This window comes from Pipistrellus kuhlii, unplaced genomic scaffold (assembly GCF_014108245.1).
Source record: "Pipistrellus kuhlii isolate mPipKuh1 unplaced genomic scaffold, mPipKuh1.p scaffold_m20_p_26, whole genome shotgun sequence".
NCBI lineage: Eukaryota > Metazoa > Chordata > Mammalia > Chiroptera > Vespertilionidae > Pipistrellus > Pipistrellus kuhlii.
In genome coordinates, this window is record NW_023425525.1 from 7,994,223 (window position 1) to 8,019,621 (window position 25,399).

General features: G+C 45.2%; 1 protein-coding gene across 2 annotated transcripts in view; it reads right to left on the reverse strand.

Annotated features, from left to right (window-relative positions):
• SCRN1 (secernin 1) overlaps positions 1-25,399 on the reverse strand; it is a 54,736-nt gene that overhangs the window by 19,294 nt on the left and 10,043 nt on the right. For both annotated transcript variants that reach the window (XM_036453770.2, XM_045587226.1), the window contains exons 2-6: positions 19,931-20,090; positions 9,687-9,868; positions 6,380-6,582; positions 2,869-3,063; positions 574-739 (exon numbers count right to left, since the gene is read on the reverse strand). In XM_036453770.2, coding sequence (XP_036309663.1) covers positions 574-739; positions 2,869-3,063; positions 6,380-6,582; positions 9,687-9,868; positions 19,931-20,089 — 905 coding nt within the window. In that variant the 5' untranslated portion in view covers position 20,090. The remainder of the gene's footprint in view (positions 1-573; positions 740-2,868; positions 3,064-6,379; positions 6,583-9,686; positions 9,869-19,930; positions 20,091-25,399) is intronic.

Here is a 25,399-nt window from a genome sequence, read left to right on the forward strand (position 1 = left end):
ACATGACGGATCCAGCTCCTAACTGACGGAGGTGGAACTCAAAATCCTGGCAGTTCATTCTCAAGGCTGATGCTCTTACCCACTGTGCAATTCCACCCCTTCGCTGAAGTTCCTGGGCAGAAAGCAACCCCTTAAAATCCAACATCTAAAAGCACTGGGCAGTGCCAGTGAAGTCACTCCCATCAGCCTGGCCTCTGGGCCATTTTGTCCTCTAACTGCAAGGGACTGGTGGTTGTGACAAGTCTTGGGCATTCCTGCCATCTCTCCGTCTCATTGTCTTGTTTAGCTTTGCATGAACACAGACAGCACCATGCCTGGCCCATGATACATAATCAGTATGTATTTGCTGAATTTAAAACCATTGGATGCCATGATTGTGATGAATGCTATGTGTCTAAAGCCGGAAACACCCCTGATTCGGAGCTCTTTCTGCTGCCCCGGCCACATTGAGAACCACTAACTCATGTGGCTCAACCACGCAAAAGGCGGGGCGGGAACTTGGTGTGTGCTTGTTGGATGAGCTTTCGAGGGCGGCGTGCGCTTTCTGCTTACACAGCTGTGTCTCAGACGAACCTGGAGGGGTCTGGGGTCCCGGTGAAGTAGTGGATGCACGGTGACCCTCTGCTCTGGGGCAGGACAGACACTACGCTGGCTGTGGTCAGGAACAACTCGGAGTCTATGCAGACGCCGCTGGCTTTGTCCCGTAAGATGTCAATCATAGTCTGCACAGTGATGCTTTCTGTAAAGACAGCGGTGGGGGAGACATCACTGCGGCAAGCTGCTAACCAAACTCCGTTCACGCCCTTCCCTTTTCTGTAATAGGACTCCTGACAGTATAGCTGAGAACACAACCGCCTCACTACAGACCATATTTCCCAGCTTCCCTTGTGGCTGGGTGTGGCCATGGGCTAAATCCTGACCAATGGGAGACAAGTGGGGATGATGTGCTCAACTTCCTTGTCACATCCCTAAAAAGGAATGCTTGCCCTTCATTTTCCTTTTCTCCCTTCCTGCTGGCTGGGAGATGCCAGTGAGTGGATCCCAAATGGAAGTCCTGTATTGAGGCAGAGACACCTACCAGTCCTGGACTGTCCATGACTTCTGGACTCTACCATGGGAGAGAAATATACTTCCATTTTCTTTAAGCACATTTGTATCAGGGTCTCTTTGATATAGCACTTAGAAATACCTCAACCAGCACAACAACACAGGAAATGATACCCATAAGAAGGTATGTGCAATTTATGTACAGTCCACCCGGCAAGCTCTCTCATGCACCCCTACTGGTTGGAATCCATACTACATTTGGAGAATGCCCTCTGTAGTGGGAAATATGCACAGAGACATATTTAGAATAGTCCAAGTCACTACGATGAGTGGCTCTGACTGTAGATAAAGAAACTAATCCTTGAATCCAGTTCTACTTTCTCTCCCTCTGGTTATAATTCATTAAAACACTATCTTTTCAGTCTTTGTTCACAAAGATGGAATCAAAGCATCTCTTAGGGAGAAGACACCTTAAAGTTCACTAGCACAACCACATCCTCCTTGTATGTTTCTATTTACAACATATCACTCCCCAAAATATTCACAATAAGTCCTCGATTTCTTCCACTACTCAGAATTCAGACCTCTTCACTGTCTCATACATGAGTTTATTGACTTGAAACAGGATCCAATAACTTGATAAAGACTCAGATCTCTTCATCTCTGCCTTGCATTTCTCTCTCTTACTTTTTATTTGTTGGACCATGTCTCCTATAGGATCCTAGTCTGAACTTTGCAGAACATATCCCCTTGGTGTTGTTTAATATGTCTGCCCATTCTTTGTATTTACCAAAAACTAGTAGCTAGATCTAGAGGTTCATTATATTTAGGTTTGATGTTTTGCCAAAAACAACTTCATACATGGTATTGTATGCTTCCATCAAGCTAGCTTTTTTATTAAAACGTTGAGGGTTTTTTTTTTTAAGAGTTCCCCATTTTAAATATGTTCATATCTTCTTGCCCAGATATATTCATCAAGTTCTACAACAAAAATCTTTAAATATTCTTCTAGGTTTAAGGGCCAGCAAACTTTTTCTTAAAGAATCAGGTAAGTATTTTAGGCTTATGGGCCATATAATCTCTGTTGTAACCTGCCTGTTGCAACTGCTCACAGAAGTAGCCATAAATAAATGGGTATGGCTGAGTTCCAATAAAATTTTAATTACAAAATAGGTGGCTGGTGACAAGGCATAGTATGCTTACCCCGATTCTATATGATCAAAGGTTTGACTTAACACGAATCACTGGCAAATAAGAAATGTGGCCATTGAGGTTTATTTGGAAGAGCTTCCACTCAGACACAAAGTAACAAGCTATCCAGTCATCATATTTACCTAAATATTGGTTCTGACTAAGTCAATAATTGGGTGGAAGACAGAGAGCTCAGGAAGAAAATTCAATTCAACAGTTAACTTCATAAATGTTCATAGAACAAAGGGCTATAACAGGCATCACAAAAGGGTCCTAAGATGAGTAAAAGACAACTCCCCTTCCCTCAAGGCCCAGCAGGCTAATAAGAGAAAATTAGGGAGGAGATAAGTCAAATATACAAATGCTGAGGTATAAGAAAGGCTGCAATAAGTATCATAGTGACATTAGTGTTTAAACAGCAGCAGGAAAATTCTGTGGATGAGAAATCATCCTGTAAGAATAAATGCAAGTTGTCATCCCATCTGAACATCAGGACCTTTAGTACAAGTTGGTCTGTACATACAAGGTCTATTCTCTACTCCTCCCCTTTGCTCACCCTCCTAAATTCTCCAAAATAGCTATAAGACAAAGGGTGTTTGAGGGAGAAAGATAAGGGATGTAATAACTCACCTTCTTGCTTTTCTAAGCTGTCTTTGCCTGCACAGCAGTGTTGATGGTCATCAGCTGGAGAAAAAACTTCAGAGAAATTGAACTCGTCCTCTCCTGTCCACCAGCCTTGACTCTGAGCATAACTCCTGAGCTCAGGATGCTCTGCATCAATCTTGGTGGTGAGTGAGAGCTGATTGCAGATGCACCTGAAGCCCTCTGCAGAAAGGGAAAGGCCCAGTTAGTTGGAAATACACTTACAGAGACGTAATCAAGAAATGGAGCCAAAACCAGTTTGGCTCAGTGGTAGAGCGTCGGTCTGTGGACTGAAAGGTCCCAGGTTCGATTTCGGTCAAGGGCATGTACCCGAGTTGCGGGCACATCCCCAGTAGGGGGTGTGCAAGAGGCAGCTGGTCGATGTTTCTCTCTCATCAACGTTTCTAGCTCTCTATCTCTCTCCCTTCCTCTCTGTAAAAAATCAATAAAATATATTTAAAAAAAAAAGAAATGGAAATGTACAGGGACTCTATCCCCTGCAACCTGACTTGAAATACAGGGATGGAATAAATTCCGTTTTTGAAGAGAGAAACAGACAGTCATTGGTCCTCTTCTGAAAAGATCTCCCAGGAGGTTTGCCCAATCCTCACTGTCATTACCACATTGTAAATGAGCAACAATCACAAGATCTTAAATCTATAATCAAAAGGAAACATGTGAGGCCCCTCCTTCTGGCTAAATAAACCCATGCATTTACTAGTTATGAGAAAAGCGAAAGGTTCTTTGAAAGAAGCATTGAGCGACTAACAAGACTTGTGAATGTTGCAAACATGGAGAATCTTCCTCCCCAACTTAGTCTTGCTCTACCTGAAGAACACCTTCTACCACCACCTTCCACCCATATATGTGTGTATTTAAAAAAAAAAAAAAAAAAACGGAAAAAAAACACACACAACAAATATGATACTTCTTCATTCAATTATTTGTTCAGGTCCCAACATTTAGAGAAACAGAGTGGCACTGATAATGCATAGAGTGTACCTGAAAATAGCATATACCTGTGTCACGTGTACATGTGAGGAAAATCTATGGGAATTTTTTCTCATAAAAATATAAGTATTGCTAGATACATCTGGAATCACAGCTGCCTGCTTTCTGAGGACACCGCTGTGAAGAATGTGGGTTAGGGCTCCTGTTCTCCTATGTGCTGGGAGGCTGGCTATGGCTTCTTCAAAGCCTGGGCTACAAATACACCGAGGATAACCTGACCTTCAAGCTTCAACGCTATGTCCAGATCAGGAGGAAGTTACTACTTATAGGTCAAAACAGTCATTCATGGTGGCTGCTTCCAGGTAACACGTATCTCTCAAAATTCTTTTTTTTTTTTTAATATATTTTATTGGTATTTTACAGAGAGGAAGGGAGAGAGAGAGAGAAACATCGACCAGCTGCCTCTTGCACACACCCCCACCGGGGATGTGCCCGCAACCAATGTACATGCCCTTGACCAGAATCGAACCTGTGACCCTTCAGTCTGCAGACCGACGCTCTACCACTGAGCCAAACCGGTTTTGGTGAATCTCTTGAAATTCTTAAAGAATGAAGTAGAGGAAGACAGCCCAGACTGCAAGCCACATGGAAGCCATTACTGCCTGAAAACCAGCTCCTAGAGGCAAAGTCAGGGCTGGGCTGAGTTCCTTCAGCATCTTCTGCTTCATCAACGTGAGCATCTTCTGCTTCACCTCCAAAGCGAGCATGCCTGACCAATGTCCTTTGCCGTTCATCTTTTTAGAGGTCACCATAAGTGTAAAACTATTTTTTAAATGAAAATAAATAATGGCTTTGGCCTACATGATTTTGACATTATTCACACTAAGGTATTTTTAAGTCTTGCAAATAACTCCCCATGTTATTTTCCTAGAAAACTGATTATAATAGATATTTGCTTTCAGGAATTTTAGCAAACGAGGGCCAGAGTTCATTAATTCCTACTGCGGTCACACGACTGCTGAGATCAGAGGACATGAAATCAATGAATCCAAGGAATGGCTGGGGGTTTTCCCCTTTAAATATTTAGTGAGAGAGAACATGCATTTTGATGAAATGGGTTTTTAAGTTGTACTTTGAAGTGAGACTAAGCTTTTGAATGCAATTGTAGATCAAAAAATTTTACCAGTACATATCTTAAAAGCAATATGATTGTTTTTCCGCATGGACTAACAGCCTTCTATATGGAACTATTCAATGCTAAGACTTCATTTTAGAAGAGATTTTTTTAAGCGAGTCTTAAGTTCCTGCATCGCAGGAGGCGTGGAGAGCTGACAGGCCACACCAGCTACATTAATTTTATAAGTACTGCGGCAGTAGGCAGGCAGGCACACTTAGGTGTCTGTGGGGTGTATGTGGGTGGAGAAATGCTCTGAGATTGCCTCGGGATGCCACCCCTTGTGAGAATGAGAAGAAATCGCCTCCTCTCCAGGCAAACACAGCCTTTAAACAGCTTCATCAAGCCACCACAGCTAGCTCTCACTGCCTCACTGCCTCAACCACTGCAGTAGATCTTCTGCTTCTAAGGCAGCTTAGGCTTGGTTCCAGTCACCCTTCAGGCAGAGATGGCAAACAGGTTTCGTCCCTGACATCATTTCTGAGGAGCTGGAAGAGACTTCCTGGTAAATTCGGTTGAGAAAAATACATAGACCAAGTATAGGTTCAACAAGGGAAGAGTTCTGTAGCCATGTCTTCCACTGGCATGGGAGCGGAGAAATGCTGGGAGCGTGATTTGTATTTGTGTTCCAGGCCTCGGGAATATAAGAGGGCTTCACTGGCCAATCCTTTCTTATAACTCTTTAGTTCTCTGGAAGCCCTGTAACCCACTATGAGATTCCATCCTGTGCAGAATTTGAGGGTGCTGAGGCAATGATACAACACAGCCATTCCCTCCCCCTTACCCTCCAAATCACACACAGTATTTCCTTCCTCAGAACTATTTTAGAACAAGATGCAGCAGGAAGCAATAGTAATTTATTGGGCAGTAAGTCCTTCTGGATGTTTCCTGTTGTTCTAGAAACGTTGTCCTTCAGCGATATGGTTTTTTGGACCAGAGGAACTCAACAGTTCACAGCCAAATCCAAATTCCTCTGTTAGAGGAACATTCCAAGCACAAAGATCTATGGGGCTGGGGTGATCGGGGCAACTCCTTGTTGTAGTAATTCACTGACCTATTGTGAATGGAATGGGGTGGGGGGAATCACTATTCCCTTGGCCAATTCATCGAGAAGTAATTTGGATCATGAAACCATTAGTTGTCTGAATGGGGTCCTGCCCAGAAAGCAAACAGAAAATAGAATATGTTGGGAGGATGCTTCCCAAGTGGTGACCTCCCTTCCCTCCGGGTTCAGAAGACTCCGGCTTCCTCTCTAGAAGACTCACGGCAGCACAGAGAGGGTCTACAGCAGCAGCATGAGTCTCGTGAGCCCAGGCAACATCCGTCCCAGCCTTTTTCTGCCCAGGAAGTTCTTTGCTATCCACACCCACTCACCTGTGACCTTCTCAGCAGCCCAGTACTTCCCTACGGTCTCAAGCACCCAGGCCTCCTCACGATCCGCAATCAGGAAAGCACTCTGGAAGCTGTGGCAGGAGTCCGCATCTTCGTAATAATTCCCACCTTGCCCGTGTTCTTCCAACAAGGCGACGATGACATCTAGGGCTTCCTTGGCCGTTGACCCTCTTTCTAAACCAAGCCTGAAGGAAGGAAACCAGAGGTACAGCTCAGACATTTCGTTCCATGTGATCATTACCATAGCAACCAAAGATTGGGACGAGGCTGAGTTATGAAATGTGCCAACAGATATAAATATGTTACATACGCAGGCCAATGTGCAGGCAAATGATCAGTGCTCTCACACATTTGGTTCTAAATCATCAGGTGTTTTCTGTCTTTGGGCATCCCCCACCCACACAGACAGAAGAGCTAGGACCCCAGTGGTTCAGCCACTTCCCCTTCTCTTTTCTAGCTCTGTCTCCCAGGGAGCTGGCAGGCTTTGCTCTAGCTCTTAGCAGACCCCTTCTGTTGGTTAATTCTCCCTCTTGCCTCTACTCCCCTGCCTCTGGGCAAAAGGAAATCTCTGCCCTATCCAGCCTTGTTCTCCATTATTTTATATCAGGTAGTTTGGTTAGTAATAAAAGTGTTCCATAGCCAGCCATTGTCTTTGGTGCATGTAACTGACTCAAGAGACCTCAGTAGGGGAGGGCTGCTGGTTAGGATGCAATCAATCCTTTTCTACATATTTCACCTCCTGCCTATCAGTGTATCTCTGCTGGGGTGGCTTATAGCTTCAGTTATCAAAAAGCACATATTTCTCTCAAAGCCAAATAGCAATCTCCTCCCAGCTATTCATAGATCTCTAAAAGAGGGCACAGATTTTGCCCTCCATGTGACCTTGGGAAAGTTGCATAATCTATTTGAACTTCAGTTGTATGTCACCTATAAAATAAGAATCTAGCCGAAACCAGTTTGGCTCAGTGGATAGAGTGTTGGCCTGCGGACTGAAAGGTCCCAGGTTCAATTTCGGTCAAGGGCATGTACCTTGGTCGTGGGCACATGCCCAGGAAGGGGTGTGCAAGAGGCAGCTGATGGATGTTTCTCTCTCATTAATGTTTCTAACTCTCTATCCCTCTCTCTTCCTCTCTGTAAAAAAATCAATAAAATATATATATATTTTTTTTAATCTATATCATTGGGCTGCTAGGAGGAAGGGTTTTATGATATAATGGACATGAAAATCTATAGCACAAGTGCTCAGGACCAAGTAAGTGACCAGTAAATTGTGAAAACCCATGGCCGGAAAACAGTTGACTGAGAAATAAAGGGACCCATGCTCAGTTCTGGTTCTGCTACCCACGGCAGTATGACCTTGAGTAACGGAGCCTTTACGAACCTGACTTTCTCATCTGTAATGTGAAAACAGTACGATTTCCCTCTCTGGCTGGTTGGGAAGAGGAAGGCACATGCTAAGTACTCAGTAAATGTCCATTTATTCATCTCTTCATTCAAATCCCTACTCTGGTGGCCAGAACAGGGTCTTAGAAAGACCACAAAGGGAGCACAGGCCAGTTCTTGGTGAATGTTCAGTGTGAGACACAATCATTATTGAAATTCACTTAGCTCGAGTCTCCCGGAAGGGATATGTATTTCACTGGGCGGCCAAGGAGAAGAAAGGGTGACAGGCTATGGATTTATTCTTGTAGCAAGCTTATTTTCATAGTTGGAAAATTATGTATCCATTCACTCGGCATTTCTCCATTTAAGATTATTTAGGAAGACTTGGTGCCAAGGCAATGATTTGTGAAGCTGCACCCTAAGTCTCTAAGAGAGCGATAAGAGAATGAACCCATTAGAATATTGCAGCGGGTTGGCTTTCTGTTAAAGCGCTGACCTTTGCCAGTGCTGGAAGTCCCATACCACAAATCTATGATAACTCAAATGCAAGGTGATCAATGGCGCACACGAGGGGCAGACTTTTCATCATTAACTCTCCATGTGCAGGATTTCTATGAAGGGTGATAGGTAAAAATATTGGGACGGCTGTCAAACATAACCTCAAAACTTGTTACTCCATAATTTCACTCTATTAAGAGAAAAGGAGGGGACTTTTTCCTCTCCTCTGAGTTTGTCAGAATCAGGAAGAATGGTGGCCGGCGAGGCAGGCACAAAGGCTACCAAAAGGATATCACTAGCAGGTCCATCCGTCACTTGTTAGAAGCTGTGGGCCACAGAGGTCTCTGTGTAAATGTGCAATTTCTCCCTACAGAATGTGAAAATCCATACTCCTTTTTATAGGATGTTAGCTTTGGGAGGGGGTGGGGAAGAGGGGGGTGGTCATCAGAAGTCACCCAATCTAACACCTCACATTGGACAAAGAGGAAACCACAGTCCAGAGAGGGGCTGTAACTTGGTGTATCGACACCAGAAACCCTGGACCCTGGCTCTGACCTAACCTTCTTTCAACTATGTCCGAGGCTCTGCTGCGTTTTACTAGCTCAGAAAAAAAAGAAAGCCCTCTCAGAACGTTGTTTCACTCCAGCCCACCCCCTACTTCAGTCATTCATCCCTAACTCCGTCATTGTTCGCCCACTGTGCACCAGGCACAGGGTCCTGTTGCTTGTGACGGAGTAGTGGCCAAGCAGACAAGGACCCCTGTCCTGTGGGTCCCCCGTGGTGGCTGGAAGAGTAGGGGAAGAAAGGAAAGATGACTGAAGCAGAGGAAGGAAGTGAGGAGGAAGGAAGGAAGTGAGCTCTGACCTCTTCTCCTTGGATCTTGCCTATTTTATATGTTTCCTTGTCTTTTTATATATTTTAACTATACTTCAAATACCATAAATTTCATCCATTTAAACTACACAGTTTAGTGGTATTTACCAGTCGTGATATTCGCAAAGTTGTGCATCTATCTCCACAATCTAACTTTACAATATTTTCAACACCCCAAAAAGAAGCCCTATACCATTAGGAATCACTCTCACTCCCTGAGCAATGACTAATCTCTCTGTTTCCATGAATCTGTCTATCGGGCTATTTCACAGAAATAGTGACATACAATATGTGACCTCTTATGTCTGGCTTTTTCTCACTTAGCATCATGTTTTTGAGGTTCTTTATGCTGCAGCACATATCAGTACCTGGTTATTTTTTATTGCTGAATAATGTTCCACTGTAACTATCCTTTTTCTTTCTATCACTTCCAAGTTTATATCAAATGGCACACATATTCTTTGGGAGGGTTGTGTTTTGAAGTGTGAGGTTTGGAGGGAGGTAAGTCCTGTGCCCACCCCCTCACCACACATACCTGACCAGATCCATCCCCAGCAAGGCTTCCGTCTCGGCGGCCGGTTCCCTGGCATTGACCGCTTCGTTGGCTATGCACACTCCATGATCATTGGCTCCCATTTCTGCCCCCCAAAGCCAGGCAGGTCTGCTTATCACGATGGCGTGGGTCCTGGGAACTTGGTCGATGGAAATGTAAGTACACTGGAATATGAAGACAGGAAAGAAAGGGGCCATCGGCTGTCAGGTACCACTCGTTTTCACCTTGGCACTTACCAAGTGCACTGGTTAATACTGCGGATTTTGTAATCAGAGAAAACACGATAATTTCAAGATAAACATAAAAGTGCTTTATTCAAAGTAATATCCATCGCTAGCTACACATTTCCCCTTCTTTTAGGTAATTTGTGGATACCGTCCCAATAGAACTTTCTTGTTTTGAGGCAAACTATTCAGAGATCCAGTTTTCCACTTCTTCGTACGTTTTGAAGTGCTGCTCAGAAAGTGCGTGTGCCGTCGATCGGAACAAGTGGTCATCTGAAGGAGCAAGGTCTGGTGAATACAGTGGGTGGGTTAATACGTGCCAGGCAAGATCTTTTAACATGTCTTTAACTGGTTTTGAAGGGTGTGATGGTGCGTCATCATAAAGTAAAATTACTTTGCCGTGTCTTCTGGCACATTCTGATTCTTTCATGATCAAAGAGTGGTTCAAACTGATTATTTGTTGTCGGTAGTAATCAGTATTAATGGTTTCACCTGGTTTTAGAAAGCTCCTATAATATTATACCACACCTTCCTGATCCCACCAAACACAGAGCATCGTCTTCTTTCCAAAGTGATTTGGCCTTGCAGTCAATGTTGATGGTTGACCTGGATCAACCCAGGATTTTGTGCATTTGGGATTCTCAAAATAAATCCACTTTTCATCACCAGCCACAGTTTGATGCAAAAAAGACTTTCTTTCGTGCCGTTGAAGCAACATTTTACTGATGACTTTTCGGTTTTCCATTTGTCTTTCATTCAGTTGATGTGGCACCCATTTTCCTTTCTTTAAAATCTTTCCCATTCCTTGTAAATGATTGGAAATTGTTTGCTGAACAATGTTTAATCTTTCTGCAGTTGTTTTTGAGTTTGACATGCATCTTCATCCAATAATGCTTATAATGTTAGTCTTCAAACTTTGTCAGTTGACCTGGACAGTCTTTATCTTTCAAGTCTAAATTATCACTTTTAAAGCATTTAAACCAGCGTTCACAAGTATCTTAAGATGGAATATGTTCACCATAAGCTTCCCGAAGTATTCAGCAGCACTTTTCTTCAAAATAAAGTAATGAGCCGAAACCAGTTTGGCTCAGTGGTAGAGCGTCAGTCTTTGGACTGAAAGGTCCCAGGTTCGATTCCGGTCAAGGACATGTACATTGGTTGTGGGCACATTCCCGGTAGGGGGTATGCAAGAGGCAGCTGCTCAATGTTTCTCTCTCATCGACGTTTCTAGTTCTCTATCTCTCTCCCTTCCTCTCTGTAAAAAATCAATAAAATGTATATTTTTTAAAAAATAAATAAAGTAATGAATTAAAACTTCCCGCAAATGCTCTTTTTATTTTTGGCATGAAATTCTATATTTTTGAGTGTAAAAATATCTATGTTAACACTTTCAGAAAATTTGACATATGAAGTTTTGAAGCTTGTTGTCAATACAACAAAATAGCATACATATCGAATCACATATATATCAACATTTGGGAAAAAAAAAAATCCGCATTAACTGGTATACCTAGCACACTGAACCAACACATCAGCTACAGACAGATCAAATGAATAAGTAAAGAAAAGGCCTTGAGAATACGGGACTTCAAAGACACCCCAAGTCTCAGTGCAGCTCACAGGTCTCCATGGTGACTGTTGTCTTGCCAGCCACTTGCCAGCCTCTTTGTTTCCAGACAGTCCTCCCAGGAGGCTCATATCTAAGGCGGTCATCTTCTTGAACCAGGGGTCAGCCACTCTGAATATGCCCTGGCTGGTCGTTTCAACAGACATGGATGAGTAGCAGCATTTCAAACAAACAGTGACTTATTCTTGCTTGCAAAGATCCTTCTCTCTCAGAGATTTTAAACGTTAACAGTAGAGAGCCCTATCTGTAAAAGATACTGTGCCTGGAAGCCTGCCATGGAAAACAGACAAAAGGGACAGGCTTTGTCTGAAGAAGGAAGGTCCTTAAGCCTCCTGCAATGATCCTGAGGGTGCCCTGGAACAGAGTTTGACAACCTACACGATGGCTCCAATGGTAAGAGAGAGAAAATGACAATACCTTACATTTCCCTAATGCATTCAACACACACTGCCTTATGCAGGGTGCTTCCCTGTCTATCCCATTGGATCCCCGTGAGATGGGAACATAGGAAACCGTCCCAGAGGTGGGTTTCTAACTGCTGTTGAACTGCAGTGCCCACCCCGGGAGCTGTGCGTCTTACCTTCTCCAGGCTGCTTGCTACGTCTTTACCTGGAAAACGAATGAGCAGATCTAGATCAAACTATTTCTTCCAAAGTGTCTTCATCCTCAGAACCCTTCCTTCACACAAACGCTTATATGGAAGCATGAAGACAATAAAAATGCTCAAAGTGCGTTGAGAGGCAAATGGAAGAACAGGGGTGGGACTGGGGTTGGTAACGCTGAGCCTTACCTGCTGGGTCTGCCTCTTCCCTCCCCACTTTGGACCCCACGGGAGAGGAAAGGGTTATCCAGAGGGGCTTCTACCTGGACAGTCTAGCAGTCTAGCACACACTCTGGTAGACGCAGTGTCGAAATCGTGGTTCTAAATTACGAAGAGCACTTTAGCTCTCCAGGGAGAATTTTATCAAGGACAGCAGCCATTTACATTTTAAATGAGGAAGCTGAAAGCATTGGATCAACTGCAGTCTAAGATCTTTTATTTATTTTTTTTTTTACTCAAGACCCAATTTTATCGGCTGAATGCCGCCCAATTTTCTGCATTGATTTCCCATAATCTCTCAACCACAGGTAACAGCTGAAATGCACAGTTGTTGGCCACGTGACATCTGTATCTCCGCCATCCACAGTTAGATATTGCTGTGCCCTGGGATAATGTGATTTCATTTGACAGGTATTAGTAAACTGAAAGCTAATGAAATATGAAGGCTTCCATGGCAAATGGATACTAAAATATACCCTGGAAATGTTTTCTCTTATTCGTTTGCCAAAAGTCATTTCCTTTACAAAAAAAAAAAAAAAAGATTCTTTTAGAGCAAATCCTGGCTAACACAGTAAACCATTAAACCATGGTCCTCTGTGCTTATCTACATGTAAATGAAGGTCACATCTTAAAACTGCACGCTTTTATGTAAAAAATAATTCAGGCATTGACCAACACTTCCCCAAATCCCTGTGCATGCTGAGCTCCCGTGACAATTCTGCCTTGAAACAATAAGGAGTAGGGAAGGAATCTCCGACTCTTAAGCACAGATATCGATTTTTTTACAGGCAGAACAAAAGGGAAAATAGGAAGTGGGTTTACTTATTGGCCCTCAAGTTCATTTTTACACATTCATTTCCATTTCACCGGTTATTTGTAGAGCACCAACCACACACAAGGTGCTGTGTGCTAAGTGCTGCTGCAGGCCAGTCAATGAGCTGTCCGATCCCCAGCCTCTGGTGGGGAAAGAAGAAGAGGCACAGCTGCTCATAACGAGGACCCCAAAGCCAGCCTCTGTGAGTGTAGCTGAGGCCTGTCTATTAATATGTGTGGCCTCTTGCCCCCGCCTCCTCCTAGAACCTCTAGTCAGTGCAATCCTGCTTTTTCTTTTTCACACTCTGTTCCATTTATCTCCTTCCAGAGCACTATCTAATTGACTTATGTACTGCATGTATGACTGATGTATGCTACCTCCACCTGGACAGGGAGGTGTCTCTGTTGTTCAGTTCGCTGCTATATCCCAAGTCTGGTACAAACGAGGCATCGATAAACCTTTCTTTGAATGGATGAGTGAGTGGGTGAATGAATGAATAACAAAGGTCAAAGGGAGAATAAGGATTGGAAGGATAGAGGGAACACATCCTAGTGGTCAGCAGCTTTATTAAGTGGGTGACATTTGCATTGATCTTAAAAAATGGACCGGACATCGAGGTATTCCAGACAGAGGTCAGAGAAGAGGCAGATGGGGGTGTCAAAGGTGTGCTCACCATGCAGGGAAGGCCCCTACTGTACCACTCAGGACAACCACTGTACTGTCACTGAGTCACAGGACTGCAGAGCTCACTACGTGACGCCTGAGAAAAATGTTGACAGTTGAATCAGAAAGACCATATGGTCTTTGTGGGAATTCAGAATATATGTGGCCAACTTTTCAGGCCAAGCTCAGAATGAGGAGGAAGGAAGGAGATCCCGAGCAGCCAGATGGGCTAGTCAGTCTCTCCTAAGCTGTAGCTGGGAAGCCGTCACCCCAGATGCCCCTCATATGCTACAGAGCAGGCACAGGAAGATGGGGTGTGGCCCCACTCAAGCCTCAGTGAGCCTGGAACACCTACCCCTCAGGGCATCTTTGTCAGGAACCACAGAAGCCTGGGCCTAACATGGGCCCTTCCATGACTGCAGTTCACACACACGCTATTGTGTTTGCAGCCTGACTAATCACACCCAGGCCTGGGAGGGGATGGGAGGACGAATCCTCTGGGTGCATATAGATGGGTTATGTAAAATCCCACTTTGGGAGCAAACCTCAAAACCAGGAGCAGCCAAAACCGGTTTGGCTCAGTGGATAGATAGTTGGCATGCGGACTGAAAGGTCCCGGGTTCAATTCTGGTCAAGGACATGTAACTTGGTTGCGGGCACATCCCCAGTGAGGGGTGTGCAAGAGGCAGCTGATCGATGATTCTCTCTCATCAATGTTTCTAACTCTCTCTCTCTCTTCGTCTCTGTAAAAAATCAATAAAATATTTTATTAAAAAAAAACAAAAAAAAAAACCAGGAGCATTTGCACAAGATGTAGTCAGCTGAACTTTGTAAAGCCAGCTGCCTAGAACACGAACACCGCAGGCAGTCATTTTTCAAACGGCCTTCACATTTGCCACGTTACTAACGAGGCAGAGAGGAAGCAGGGTGTGAGGGAGCAGAGGTCTCACCAGAAAAAAAATCCAAAAAAGCACCCGAAATCTTTTAGTGTGCCAAAAACATTTTAGTTCGCCCAGTCAAAATTCCTAGCCAAAGGCCTCTCAGAAAAGAAAAAGAAAACATTCACTGCTTACAAGATCCATCTTTACAGGAATATCTCTGGCATTGGCTTCAGTCACTAAGCGGTGACAGTGGTGAGCAAACTGTCTTGCTGCCCCACGTCCACTCCTAACCAGCCTGGAACAAAGCAGGTCTGTGGCTAGTGTGACTTTGGGGGCCAACGCCACACAACAGTAGGAGAGTGCCCAGGGAAGAGGGCATGGGGCAGACTTCCACACGCCAGAACGGCCTGATTGCCAGCTTTTAAAGGTGGTCCCTGAATTGAGCTTGCCACTCTCTCTGGGGGCTCCTGGGGACACATGCCAGGTCAGAGGATAAAGAGATGAGCCTTGACCAGGCCCTGGAGACAAGGACAGAAGACAATTCTTCCGCAGAGCAGGTCCTCTGTTATTGTGCGTGGTTGTCTCAAAAATGAAAAAGCGAGGTCAGCGTCATGCTGTCGCCTGCCCCTTGCACATTCCAACACATACTATTTCTGGATCTCACCCCGGGAGAGGAGGGCCGGAGACACACACAATGGGCGCTTCACTTGGTGAAACACGGCTATTGTGCCTCTCCCCGGCGCTCAGCTGGGGAGCACAGCCCTGGCACCGCCAGCGAGAGCCGCTGACATGGGCTGATGAGTCAGCCAGACTTCTTAGGCAGGAAAAGAAAAGGCAGGGAAATGGGGTGCTTCAGAGAAATATTTTTAGTTTTGGAAGATTTGCAACTCTAAAGCAGCCTTGCTAGTCATCACTGAGTTTTTGCTTAGTTCGTTGGTGGGGGTTGTGTGTGTGTGTGTGTGTGTGTGTGTGTGTGTTTTTTTAATCCCAGTGTCTTGTCTGCTACTTGACTGGTTTTGAAAATATGTCCTTAAGGTTCAGATGAGTCTAAATAAAGACAAATATAGATGCCAAGCACATCTTATCTCCCTAAAGCTGTGAGGTGATTGAGGATGGGCAGCACAAAGGCCTGGGTCAGAGGCAGGCTTGGGAGAGAGGATAGGATAGAAGGACGTCCCCGGCTAAGCCACACTTCCATGGGGCGAGAGAGATGCTTCTGACTCTATACAAGACCAGGAACTCCTGCCCCTGGGAATAAAGAAAAAAACAACAACGACAGACAGACAGAAGTGCACACACGCTACCCAGTGCCACAGAGCTTTGCTTAGCTCTCTTTGATTCCAGAAGGACCTGAGCTTCCTCCTATGAGAGATAATCTTCAGAATTAAAACTCAGGTCACACACACACACACACACACACACACACACACCCCAATCCAGGAAATTACTCCTTTGCTTGCTCACCACCACCATCCTCCCTCCCCCCCTGCCCCGCCAAGGGAGGACCAGGGCTTGAGGAGAGGTTGGGATGTGTCCCATGGTGCATGGTGGCACAGCATCCTCAGAGAGGACCAAGGGGCTCTCACAAATAGCTACATATTGATCCATCCTGCTCTGCAACACAAAGAGGGGTTGTTAAAGACTCAAGAGTCTACAGAGAAAGACTAACGAACATAAAACAAGATGCTCCCATCTGCCAACTGTGCAGCTGAACAGACGCCGTGTAATTTTAGAAACTGAGGCAATGTGAGCTGGGGGACCTGATCTCTTCCTCTTGAAGTCTCAAGCAAAGTGAACTTGACATACAGTAGATGACAGATGAACAGGTAGACACATGGACAGACTGGGAGGAGGGTGGGCCAATTGGAAAGGAGGACCACGGAGAAAAAGGGGCCAGCTGGGAGGGTGTGCGGATGAGGGGATGAGTCATCAGGAAGACTTTCTGCACATGGTTATTCTCAGAAACCCAGCTTCTGGGACCTCAACCCCCAAGTATACCATTTCTAGGAAAACCACAGACTGTGCATGCTTACAGTGCCATGAAATGGCTGAGGAATAGGAAGGTTTTTGTGGGAAGTTCTTTTCACATTTGAAAATGTAATTTCTAGATGCTAGGGACAGCTACTGTGAAAGTAACATGATCGTTACCGTGGCTCCCAGGCCCACACGTGGAAAAGAACCGGTCACTGTGCGCTTGGGCCAAGTGTCAGGTGTGACTGCAAGGGAATGAGAGGCCTGAGCGGGTGTCTGAACAGCAGGCAGGATTCGGGAGCACGTGCGAACGGGTGGGGTTTTGGAGACCAGGGATCACAGAATCTCGCACACCAGTCAGTTCTTCAGAAGGAGGCGGGGGAGAACCAATATCTCAGCACAGCGTTCTCCTCAGAGTCCGCATAGTGCTTCCGCATGTCAGCTCACGGGTGCTTCACAAAAAGCCTGTCACGGTGCATGTTATGACCTCTGGCTGGCAAATGAGGAAACTGAGTCTCAAAGTCCCAAGATCCAGTGAACGGGGAAGGGGATACTGGAAACCAGGGCCCTGCCTCCCAGGCCAAAAGGCATCCCCCCAGATGCAGGTGGTTGCACATTTCAATTGATTTATAATGACAGTCAGCGCTACATGTTCACACAAGATTGGCAGGCTGGAGGGAGGAAGGGCTATCGGTGATGGGGCCTTGAAAGATGCATAGGAGTCTAGCAAGTAGGTGGCCGGAGGGGAAAGGAAGGACATTCCCGGCAACAGATAGAAAAAGCAAAAACACAAAGAAATACAGATGTGCTGTTTGTTTAAGAAATGGCGAGCAGCTCGGTGTTGTTAGGCTGATGGTGTAGGCTGTGAGAGGAAAGCTAGGATGACAGAAAAGCAAGCAGGAAATTGTACAACGCTTGTGGTGTTCAATACTATAAACATTACCCAGCCCAGCAATCCTGAATGGAAGTGTATCCATAGTTATGTCCACACATGTACAGAATGACTTGTGTGCAGTGTTCTTCGTGGCTATACTTCCTAGACTGGCCAGCAGTCCCAGTGTCCACCATAGAGGACTATTTACATAAATGATGGACTATCTCCTCAAGGGACTATTACCAGTTGGAAAAAATTATAATTTCTATGAATAAATATAGAAACTCTTCAGAAAGTGTTATCAAGCCAAAAAAAAAAAAAAGCAAATGGGTGGACCTTTTCTAGAAGTTTAAAATTATATATTTAAAAATCAAGTTTCAGAATAGTGTATGTAACATTACTTTCATGGAAGAACATAAATGGCTAAGTATTCATATTTGTTGGCCAGGAAATTTATAGAAAGCGTTACATAACAAGGAAATCTGAGTAGATTGGGAGAAAGGAGAATAAGACTTCTCACTGAATCATTAAACTGCATCAATATGTTACCTATTCAAAATGTAAAATTACATTGAAAAGTATCTTTACTCAAACGAGTTAAAAATGTATGTTCACAAAAAAGCCTGCACACAGATGTCTCTGGCAACTTCATTCCTAAGTGCCACCCTCCGATGCACCCAGGATGTCCTTCAGCAGGTGAAGAAAGCTACACTCGGTGCATCCAGGCGAGGAGTGTGCCCCAGCACTGGGGAGAAAGGCGTGACCAAGCCTGGGAAAGACTCAGAGGAACTTACATGCCTATGACTGAGTCAGTGGTCAGCAAACTCATTTGTCAACATAGCCAAATATTAACAATACAATGACTGAAATTTCTTTTGAGCCAAATTTTTTAAACTTAGACTTCTTCTAATGCCACTTCTTCAAAATAGACTCGCCTAGGCCGTGGTATTTTGTGGAAGAGCCACACTCATGAGCCTCAGTTTGCCAACCACAGCACTAAGTAAAAGGCAACCATCTGAAAAGGCAACACACTGTGTGATTCCAACTAGATGACATGCTAGGAGAGGCAGAACTACGGGGATGGAAAGATCAGTGGCTGCCAAAGGCTGGAGCGGAGAATGACAGGAGATTTTAGGGCAGAGAAGCTATTCTGTAAGGCCCTGTAATTAATGGTGGTAGGTGTCATTATGCATTTGTCTGGAAGGTGTGCAATACCGAGAGCGAACCCTAATGTAGACTCCGGAAGGTGTCGATCCTGGCTCATGGTTTTTAAGGATGTTCCACACTAAGGCACGGTGTTCGTAATGAGGGAAACTGGGGGCGGGTGGGGGTGGTGAGGGGTTATATATAGGAACTCTCTGCACTTTCTGTTCATCTTTCTGTAACCCTGAAACTGCCCTAAAAATAAGCATTCACTTGGAAGAGAGAAAAGAAAGGAAGAGTGAGCAGGGGGCCACGTGGGAAGAGTCCTGAAGGGCATACAAACCACTCTCATCCTATAAACACAACACAGCATTTTTAAACAAGGCAGTGACAGAGCGGTGTTGGGGAAAGGTGGGGGAGGGGAGAAGTACTGGTGACCCTGCAGGGATCAGATGCCAGGACAAAGAGATGGGGCACCGATAAGCAGATGATGGAGGGGGTTGGGGTGGGTCTGAGTGAAATGGGGCCGTGGGAGGAGGTGGGGACACGAGAGAGGAAGCAGGACTCAGTGACAGGTGTCCCTGTGCATCAGTGATGAGTACGAAAATGAGGGTCTCCGTTTTCTAGATTAAACTCTGGCAAAAAGTGGAGCTGTTCGCTTACATGGAGCAAATAAGATGGGAAAATTATTCGCTTTCAGACATGGGAGGTGGTTTTACCTGCGGAGTCTGGATGTGGAAATATACGGAGGCAGCTCACGACACAGAGAGAGGTCATGGGTTTCTGAGACACTAATCCTGGGGCGTATCAAACCACACGGATTTATGCAAGGGCACAAAATTCAACCTACAGGGCATTTTAGGAATAATATCCCATGGGCCAACCAGTGAGATCATCTATTTCTTAACATGACTGTAACCATTAGACTAATATGTTAATGTATTTAGCCTATCCAAAAGAAAAGAAAACACGCTTTTCTAAAACTATTTCAGACATTCATATAGTGGTTCCCCTTCATCTGCTGGGGACACATCTAAGACCCCCAGTAGATGCCTGATAGTACCAAACCCTATAGGCACTATGTTTTCTCCTAGCCAGTGGTCAGCAAACTCATGACCATTCAGACTCTCGAGCAGACCTCACGGAAGAAGGCGCTGGGCAGAGAGGAAGAGAGTGGGGCTAATGGAGAGGCCGCGGCCCACCACTCACCTCCACCTTGCTCTCAGGTTCGTGATCAGCAGCGGGGAAATACACCACCTCTTGCACTTCATCCCTGGGCCGAGCTGAGTTTTTCCCAAACACCACCAGGCCGTCCTTAGCGCGAGGCGGGAAGGCCACCAGACAGCAGCTGGGAGGCGCTGCAGCCATCCTGGGAAGAGAGCAGAAGCAGAGGCGGATGGGAACAGGCAGCCGAATGGGGAGAGTTCATGGAGCCTGTCACACCAGCTCAAAGGGTTTCCTATTGAACTGTGTGCAGCAGGCTGACTGCAGTGAGATCCCAGCTGGCAAGTGACGGTGGGGCGCCTGGAGTAGAATTACAAAGCCACCGAGACCAGACACCGCTTAGTCCTCCGTGGGATTAACCAAGCTCAGATCTGCAACAACCCGCAGTGCCAGCCAACGTGCATGATGTCGGGGAGAGGAAGAAGGCTCTTGTTCCAGTTCCAGGCAGCAAACGCACACACACTGCCATCTGTCCTGGCACCAGGAAAGAAATCAATAGACCTTGTCACAGTGCCTACGGAAGTGTCTTGGATCTAGAGATGAATGGCTGCCACGTAATAGATTTGGGGATGGTGACAGAAATGGGTCTAGGTAGAAAGGGATGCCCCCTTTTTATCTAATTCTCCTCCATCTCAATGACAGAGCACCCCAGCACCTCCTGACTCCCCTCCCCCCGCTCCCACTGGCTTGTTCTCTTCTACTTGGTCACGGAGCATCCTCACTGCCTGATCCTTCTCTCCTCCTTTAATGTCCTTTTCTCTCTGGGAAAAGTCCTCCACATCAGAGCCACCCTGGTCACTTCCACACCAGTGGCCCACATGCTTCACTGCAGCTCAGTCCTCTCTTTGAGCTCCCATCCCAACGGCCTACAGCAGTGGTCGGCAAACTCATTAGTGAACAGAGCCAAATATCAACAGTACAACAATTAAAATTTCTTTTGAGAGCCAAATTTTTTAAATTTAAACTTCTTCTAATGCCACTTCTTCAAAATAGACTCGCCCAGGCCATGGTATTTTGTGGAAGAACCACATTCAAGAGGCCAAAGAGCCGCATGTGGCTTGTGAGCTGAAGTTTGCTGACCACTGGCCTATGGTATATCCAACCCGGATCTCATCATCTTCCCCAAGCTGGTCCCATGTCCAAGGTTCTCCATCGCAGTGACCAGCTCCACACCCAGCCCACAAGAGCACCAAGATTTCAGGAGCCATCTTATCATCTGCTTCTCCATTACCTACCATAACACCACACCCTGTAGGTTCCATCTCCTAAATCTCCATGGAAACTCACCACTGCTCTCCATCTCCACGACCGACCCCTGCACCAAGCACCGCCATGTCTCACCTGGCTCACTGCAGCATCCTCCTAAGGGATGACCCCAAGAAGCTATTGTCTTCCCCGTCCCCAACCCCCCCGACATTGCAGCCAAAGTGATCTTTTTAGCAGGAAGATGTTTTTCATGTCATTTCTACTTAAAATCCTTGATAGGTTGGTTTCCCACGACTCTGAGACTAAAGACCAAAATCTGATCATGCCGCCTCCCCAGCCTCATTTCCAGCCACACACCCCTCCACTCTCTCAAGGCTAGCACACTGGCCTTATACCAGCTCCTGCAAATGCCCAGGGCCTTTGCACAGGCTGTGCCTTCTCTCGTGAGCAACCCTTTCCTGCTCTCTGCACCAAAAACATCTGCCGAATTAACTACTGCTCCTCACACACCAACTCCAATGCCCTGCTCACTCATGATACCAGATGATACAAACAATCAAATCTAAAATATTTGGGCAACTATTTTATTATCAACAATCAGTATTTAGTCTCTCCTCCATTCCCCCCCCCCTCCAAAAAAAAGTCTAAGCAATAGGAAGGCAGAGACCATGTCTCTTTTGCATACCACTGTAAACCCAACTCTACACAATGTCTTCTGCAGGGTAGATTCTCAATAAATAATGAGCAGGTGTCCAGTTCTCCTTTCTTAATAGTCCACCAAATGGAACCAGACTCTCTGCAACGCTTTCTCTTTACACCATGCTCTGCCCCTGGCTAGAATGAATGCCCTGCTCTTAATCTTTGTGAAAATTCGTCCAATTCTGATTCAAAATCCCTTTCTTTCAGAAAACCGTCTATAAAGAACTTGGTCGTTTTCTCGTCATCCATAGCACTAACGCATCCAGTTTGTTCTAGGATAACGTGTATCTGTTGCTCGTACACGTACTGCTTCCTCTTCAAATAAAGCTCCCTGAGCGCAGGACCCATACCACCCAACTACAGTTGCTCTTTCCCCCACCCCCTCCTATCATCTATGGAGCCAACTGTCATATTTGTGTCACTATTTACCCAACTTAAATGTAATTTTATTTTACAAACTCAAAATGTAAGTGAGAAGTAAAGCACTGTTCTCAGAGAGCAAATGGGATTCAAAACTCGGCCCCACTACCCACGAGCTGTGTGACCCTGAGCATGTCACATTACCTCTCTGGGCCCAGGTTTTCTCTTCTGCAAGTGTTGTGCCCCAGCCCACAGGTTTATCAGGAGTGTCCAATGCAATGATGCTTGAGGACCTATTTTGTACTCCCTGGAGGCTACATGAGTATACTAGTAAGATATTTTATTTGGTTTTTCACTGTTTAAACAGAGCATCTCAAAATTTCTGTTGAGCAAGCCAATCAAAACCAACTCACCTCAGTCATAACGGGGCACATATCAAATTGCAGAGTCAGTAATGTTGTGAGGGACCATATTGCTCCATCTACATCCAAGCTACTTCAAGTTAGTCTGTACTTGCACACCCGGGGCTGTCAGAGCTCCTCCCTGCGTTGCTCAGGGCAGCCTCTAAGTCTGAAAATAATCCCCTCCCAGCTCAGAGAATTAGGCCCTCTGCTTTGTGAGAAAGAAAAGGCAGAATGATAAAGAGACTCCAGTTCTTTCTCCCCTTAACCTTTCCCCTGTTCACAAAAACTGCATTATCTCCAGACTTCAGGCGGGCGGGGGGAGAGAAACAAAGCCTCTGTATGTGTAAGAGAGACCCAGAATAATGATAAGATAAGGTGCCTTCGCAGAGGGTCCCTAGAGTTTGGGGGTGGGAAGAAGTTCTGACTCAGCCAAATAAAGTGAAGCAGACCCAGAGGAGATGAGAGGGAGAAAGGCCACATTTACTGTGCTCGTTTGCCTCGCGTCTGGAACATACTTCCCTTCCTCCCCTATTGCTGGGCCAGTTCAAAAGCTCTGCTGTCTCATCTCTGAGGAAACCTCGCTTTATTTGATCCTTAAAAACAGGAGGGAATCCCCTGGGCGGCAGTGATGAGCTGTGTCTGTAGAAAATAAATAAAACCCACAGGGCTTTTGCCAAATACCTTTCTTTAAATATATTTTATTAATTTTTCACAGAGAGGAAGAGAGAGGGAGAGTCAGAAACATCGATGAGAGAGAATCATCGATCAGCTGCCTCTTGCACACCCCCTACCGGGGATGTGCCCGCAACCAAGGTACATGCCCTTGACCGGAATCGAACCCCGGACCTTTCAGTCCACAGACTGATGTTCTATCCACTGAGCCAAACCGGTCTCAGCACCAAGCACCTTTTGTCCAGCCAGGACGCCTGCTTGGTCAGCCTAACTGAATCATTGAGTCACATGATGAGGATGTAGGCAACAGTATGTGGGCCAGTGAGGTGGAATTTGGGGAATGATTGGGAATGCCAAAAGGAAGAAGAACTTTGTGTGTTTGTTTGTTTTGTTTTTATGTTTGTGTGTGTTTTTTTGTTTGTTTGTTTGTTTGTTTGTTTTTAAGTTTAAGATGAACCAGCAGCCTGTGTATCACATCCAGGGGCCAATGAGCCAAAGCTATTGTCCATTTTCCCTGACTCACATTCTACACACGGCAGCCTCAGCGGTGACTTAGCTGGTTCCTTCCTACTCTCTCCCATGCTGTGCAGGGACTTCCTAGTGATGGGAATGCTGTGTCCCTACTGTCCAGGATGGTGGCCACGAGCCTCAGGTGGCTACTGAAGTGGTCAGTGTGATTGAGAAACTGGATTTTAATTGTATTACAAACTTCAATTGGTTCAATGAAATGGCCACACATGGTAGTAGGACACCTGTTGACCAGAACAGTGATACAACCTCCTAATAAACCCAGAACGAAGAGTTTCAGACTGCTCTTCCCCGAGATCCCAGAAGGACTTGGGTGTGATGATAGAATGTGCTCCCGTTCATGTAAAATGGACTGCATAGCGTGCTGTCCTCATTGCTCTTTGGCTTCGAGAAACAGAGCACAACCGCTGAAGAATGAATTTTCAATTGTAGCGAATCCTACTTAGGCCAACATTAAACGGGAAGTGAAGCCAGGCCTGATGGCTTTGTCTGTAACGTGTTTGTTTTGAGGAGTAATTCTGGGGGTCCAGGGGTGGATGTCATGGAACTGAACCCCGGTGTGTCAAAAAGCAGAGTTTTCCAAACTGTATGTGGTGGCCTTTTCTTGGGTTATGAGATCATTTGAGTGCATAAGATCAGCATTTTTTTAAAGAGACGCATTTTTAGAAAGAATAAAAAATAAAAAAAAATAAAAAAAATAAAAATATATATATATATATATATATATATATATATATATATATATATGCATTTCACATAGTAAGGATTATGTGTTGGTACAAAAAACTTTATGTTCAGGTATCAAAATATATGTGTGATGTACTGGGTTGAAAGACAATATTTCTTACTGTGGGTTTCGAGCAAAATTCTTTAAAAGCAGCGGGTTATTTCTACTTACTAAGGCTTCTTTGTGCTAATGCCCATTAGGAGTCTTGCCAGGTTGGCAATAAACTAACAGTTCCAATTAATGAGACACTCCCATTGAACTCCCATAGATGGCCAAACGGACAGCCATTTCCTACAAAGCGCTTGTTAAGAATATTTTAAAGTACATTTATCTGTACGGCCTGCTCAGTGGAAGAAGCCAGTCACAAAAAATGCAAACCCCGCGTAATTTCACTTACATGAGGTTCCCAGGGTAGTCCAATTCATAGAGACAGAAAGTAGGATGGGAATTACCAGGGACTGGGGGAGGAGAGTGGGAGGGAGAGATGTTTCATGGGTTTAAAATTTCCGTTTTACAAGACAAAACAGTTCTACAAATCAATTGTGCAATAATATGAAAGCAACTAAACTGTACACTTAAAAATGGTTCAGATGGTAAATTTTATGTGATTTAATCTTTAAATTAATTTTTAAATTAATGAGCCGCATGTGTCTAAAGGCTCTGGCACTAGACAGTACAGCCTTTCATATCATGCCATCAGGATAAAGGACCCTCAAGCTCCATTTCTAACCACCCGTGTCCTCCTCGTCAAACTCCTTTCAGGATTCAGGATTCCTCTGGGACCCGGATATTAGACTCCAGATTTCCTGGAACCCACAGCACAGGAGCTGCATCTGCCAACATCCGCCTTCGGATGAA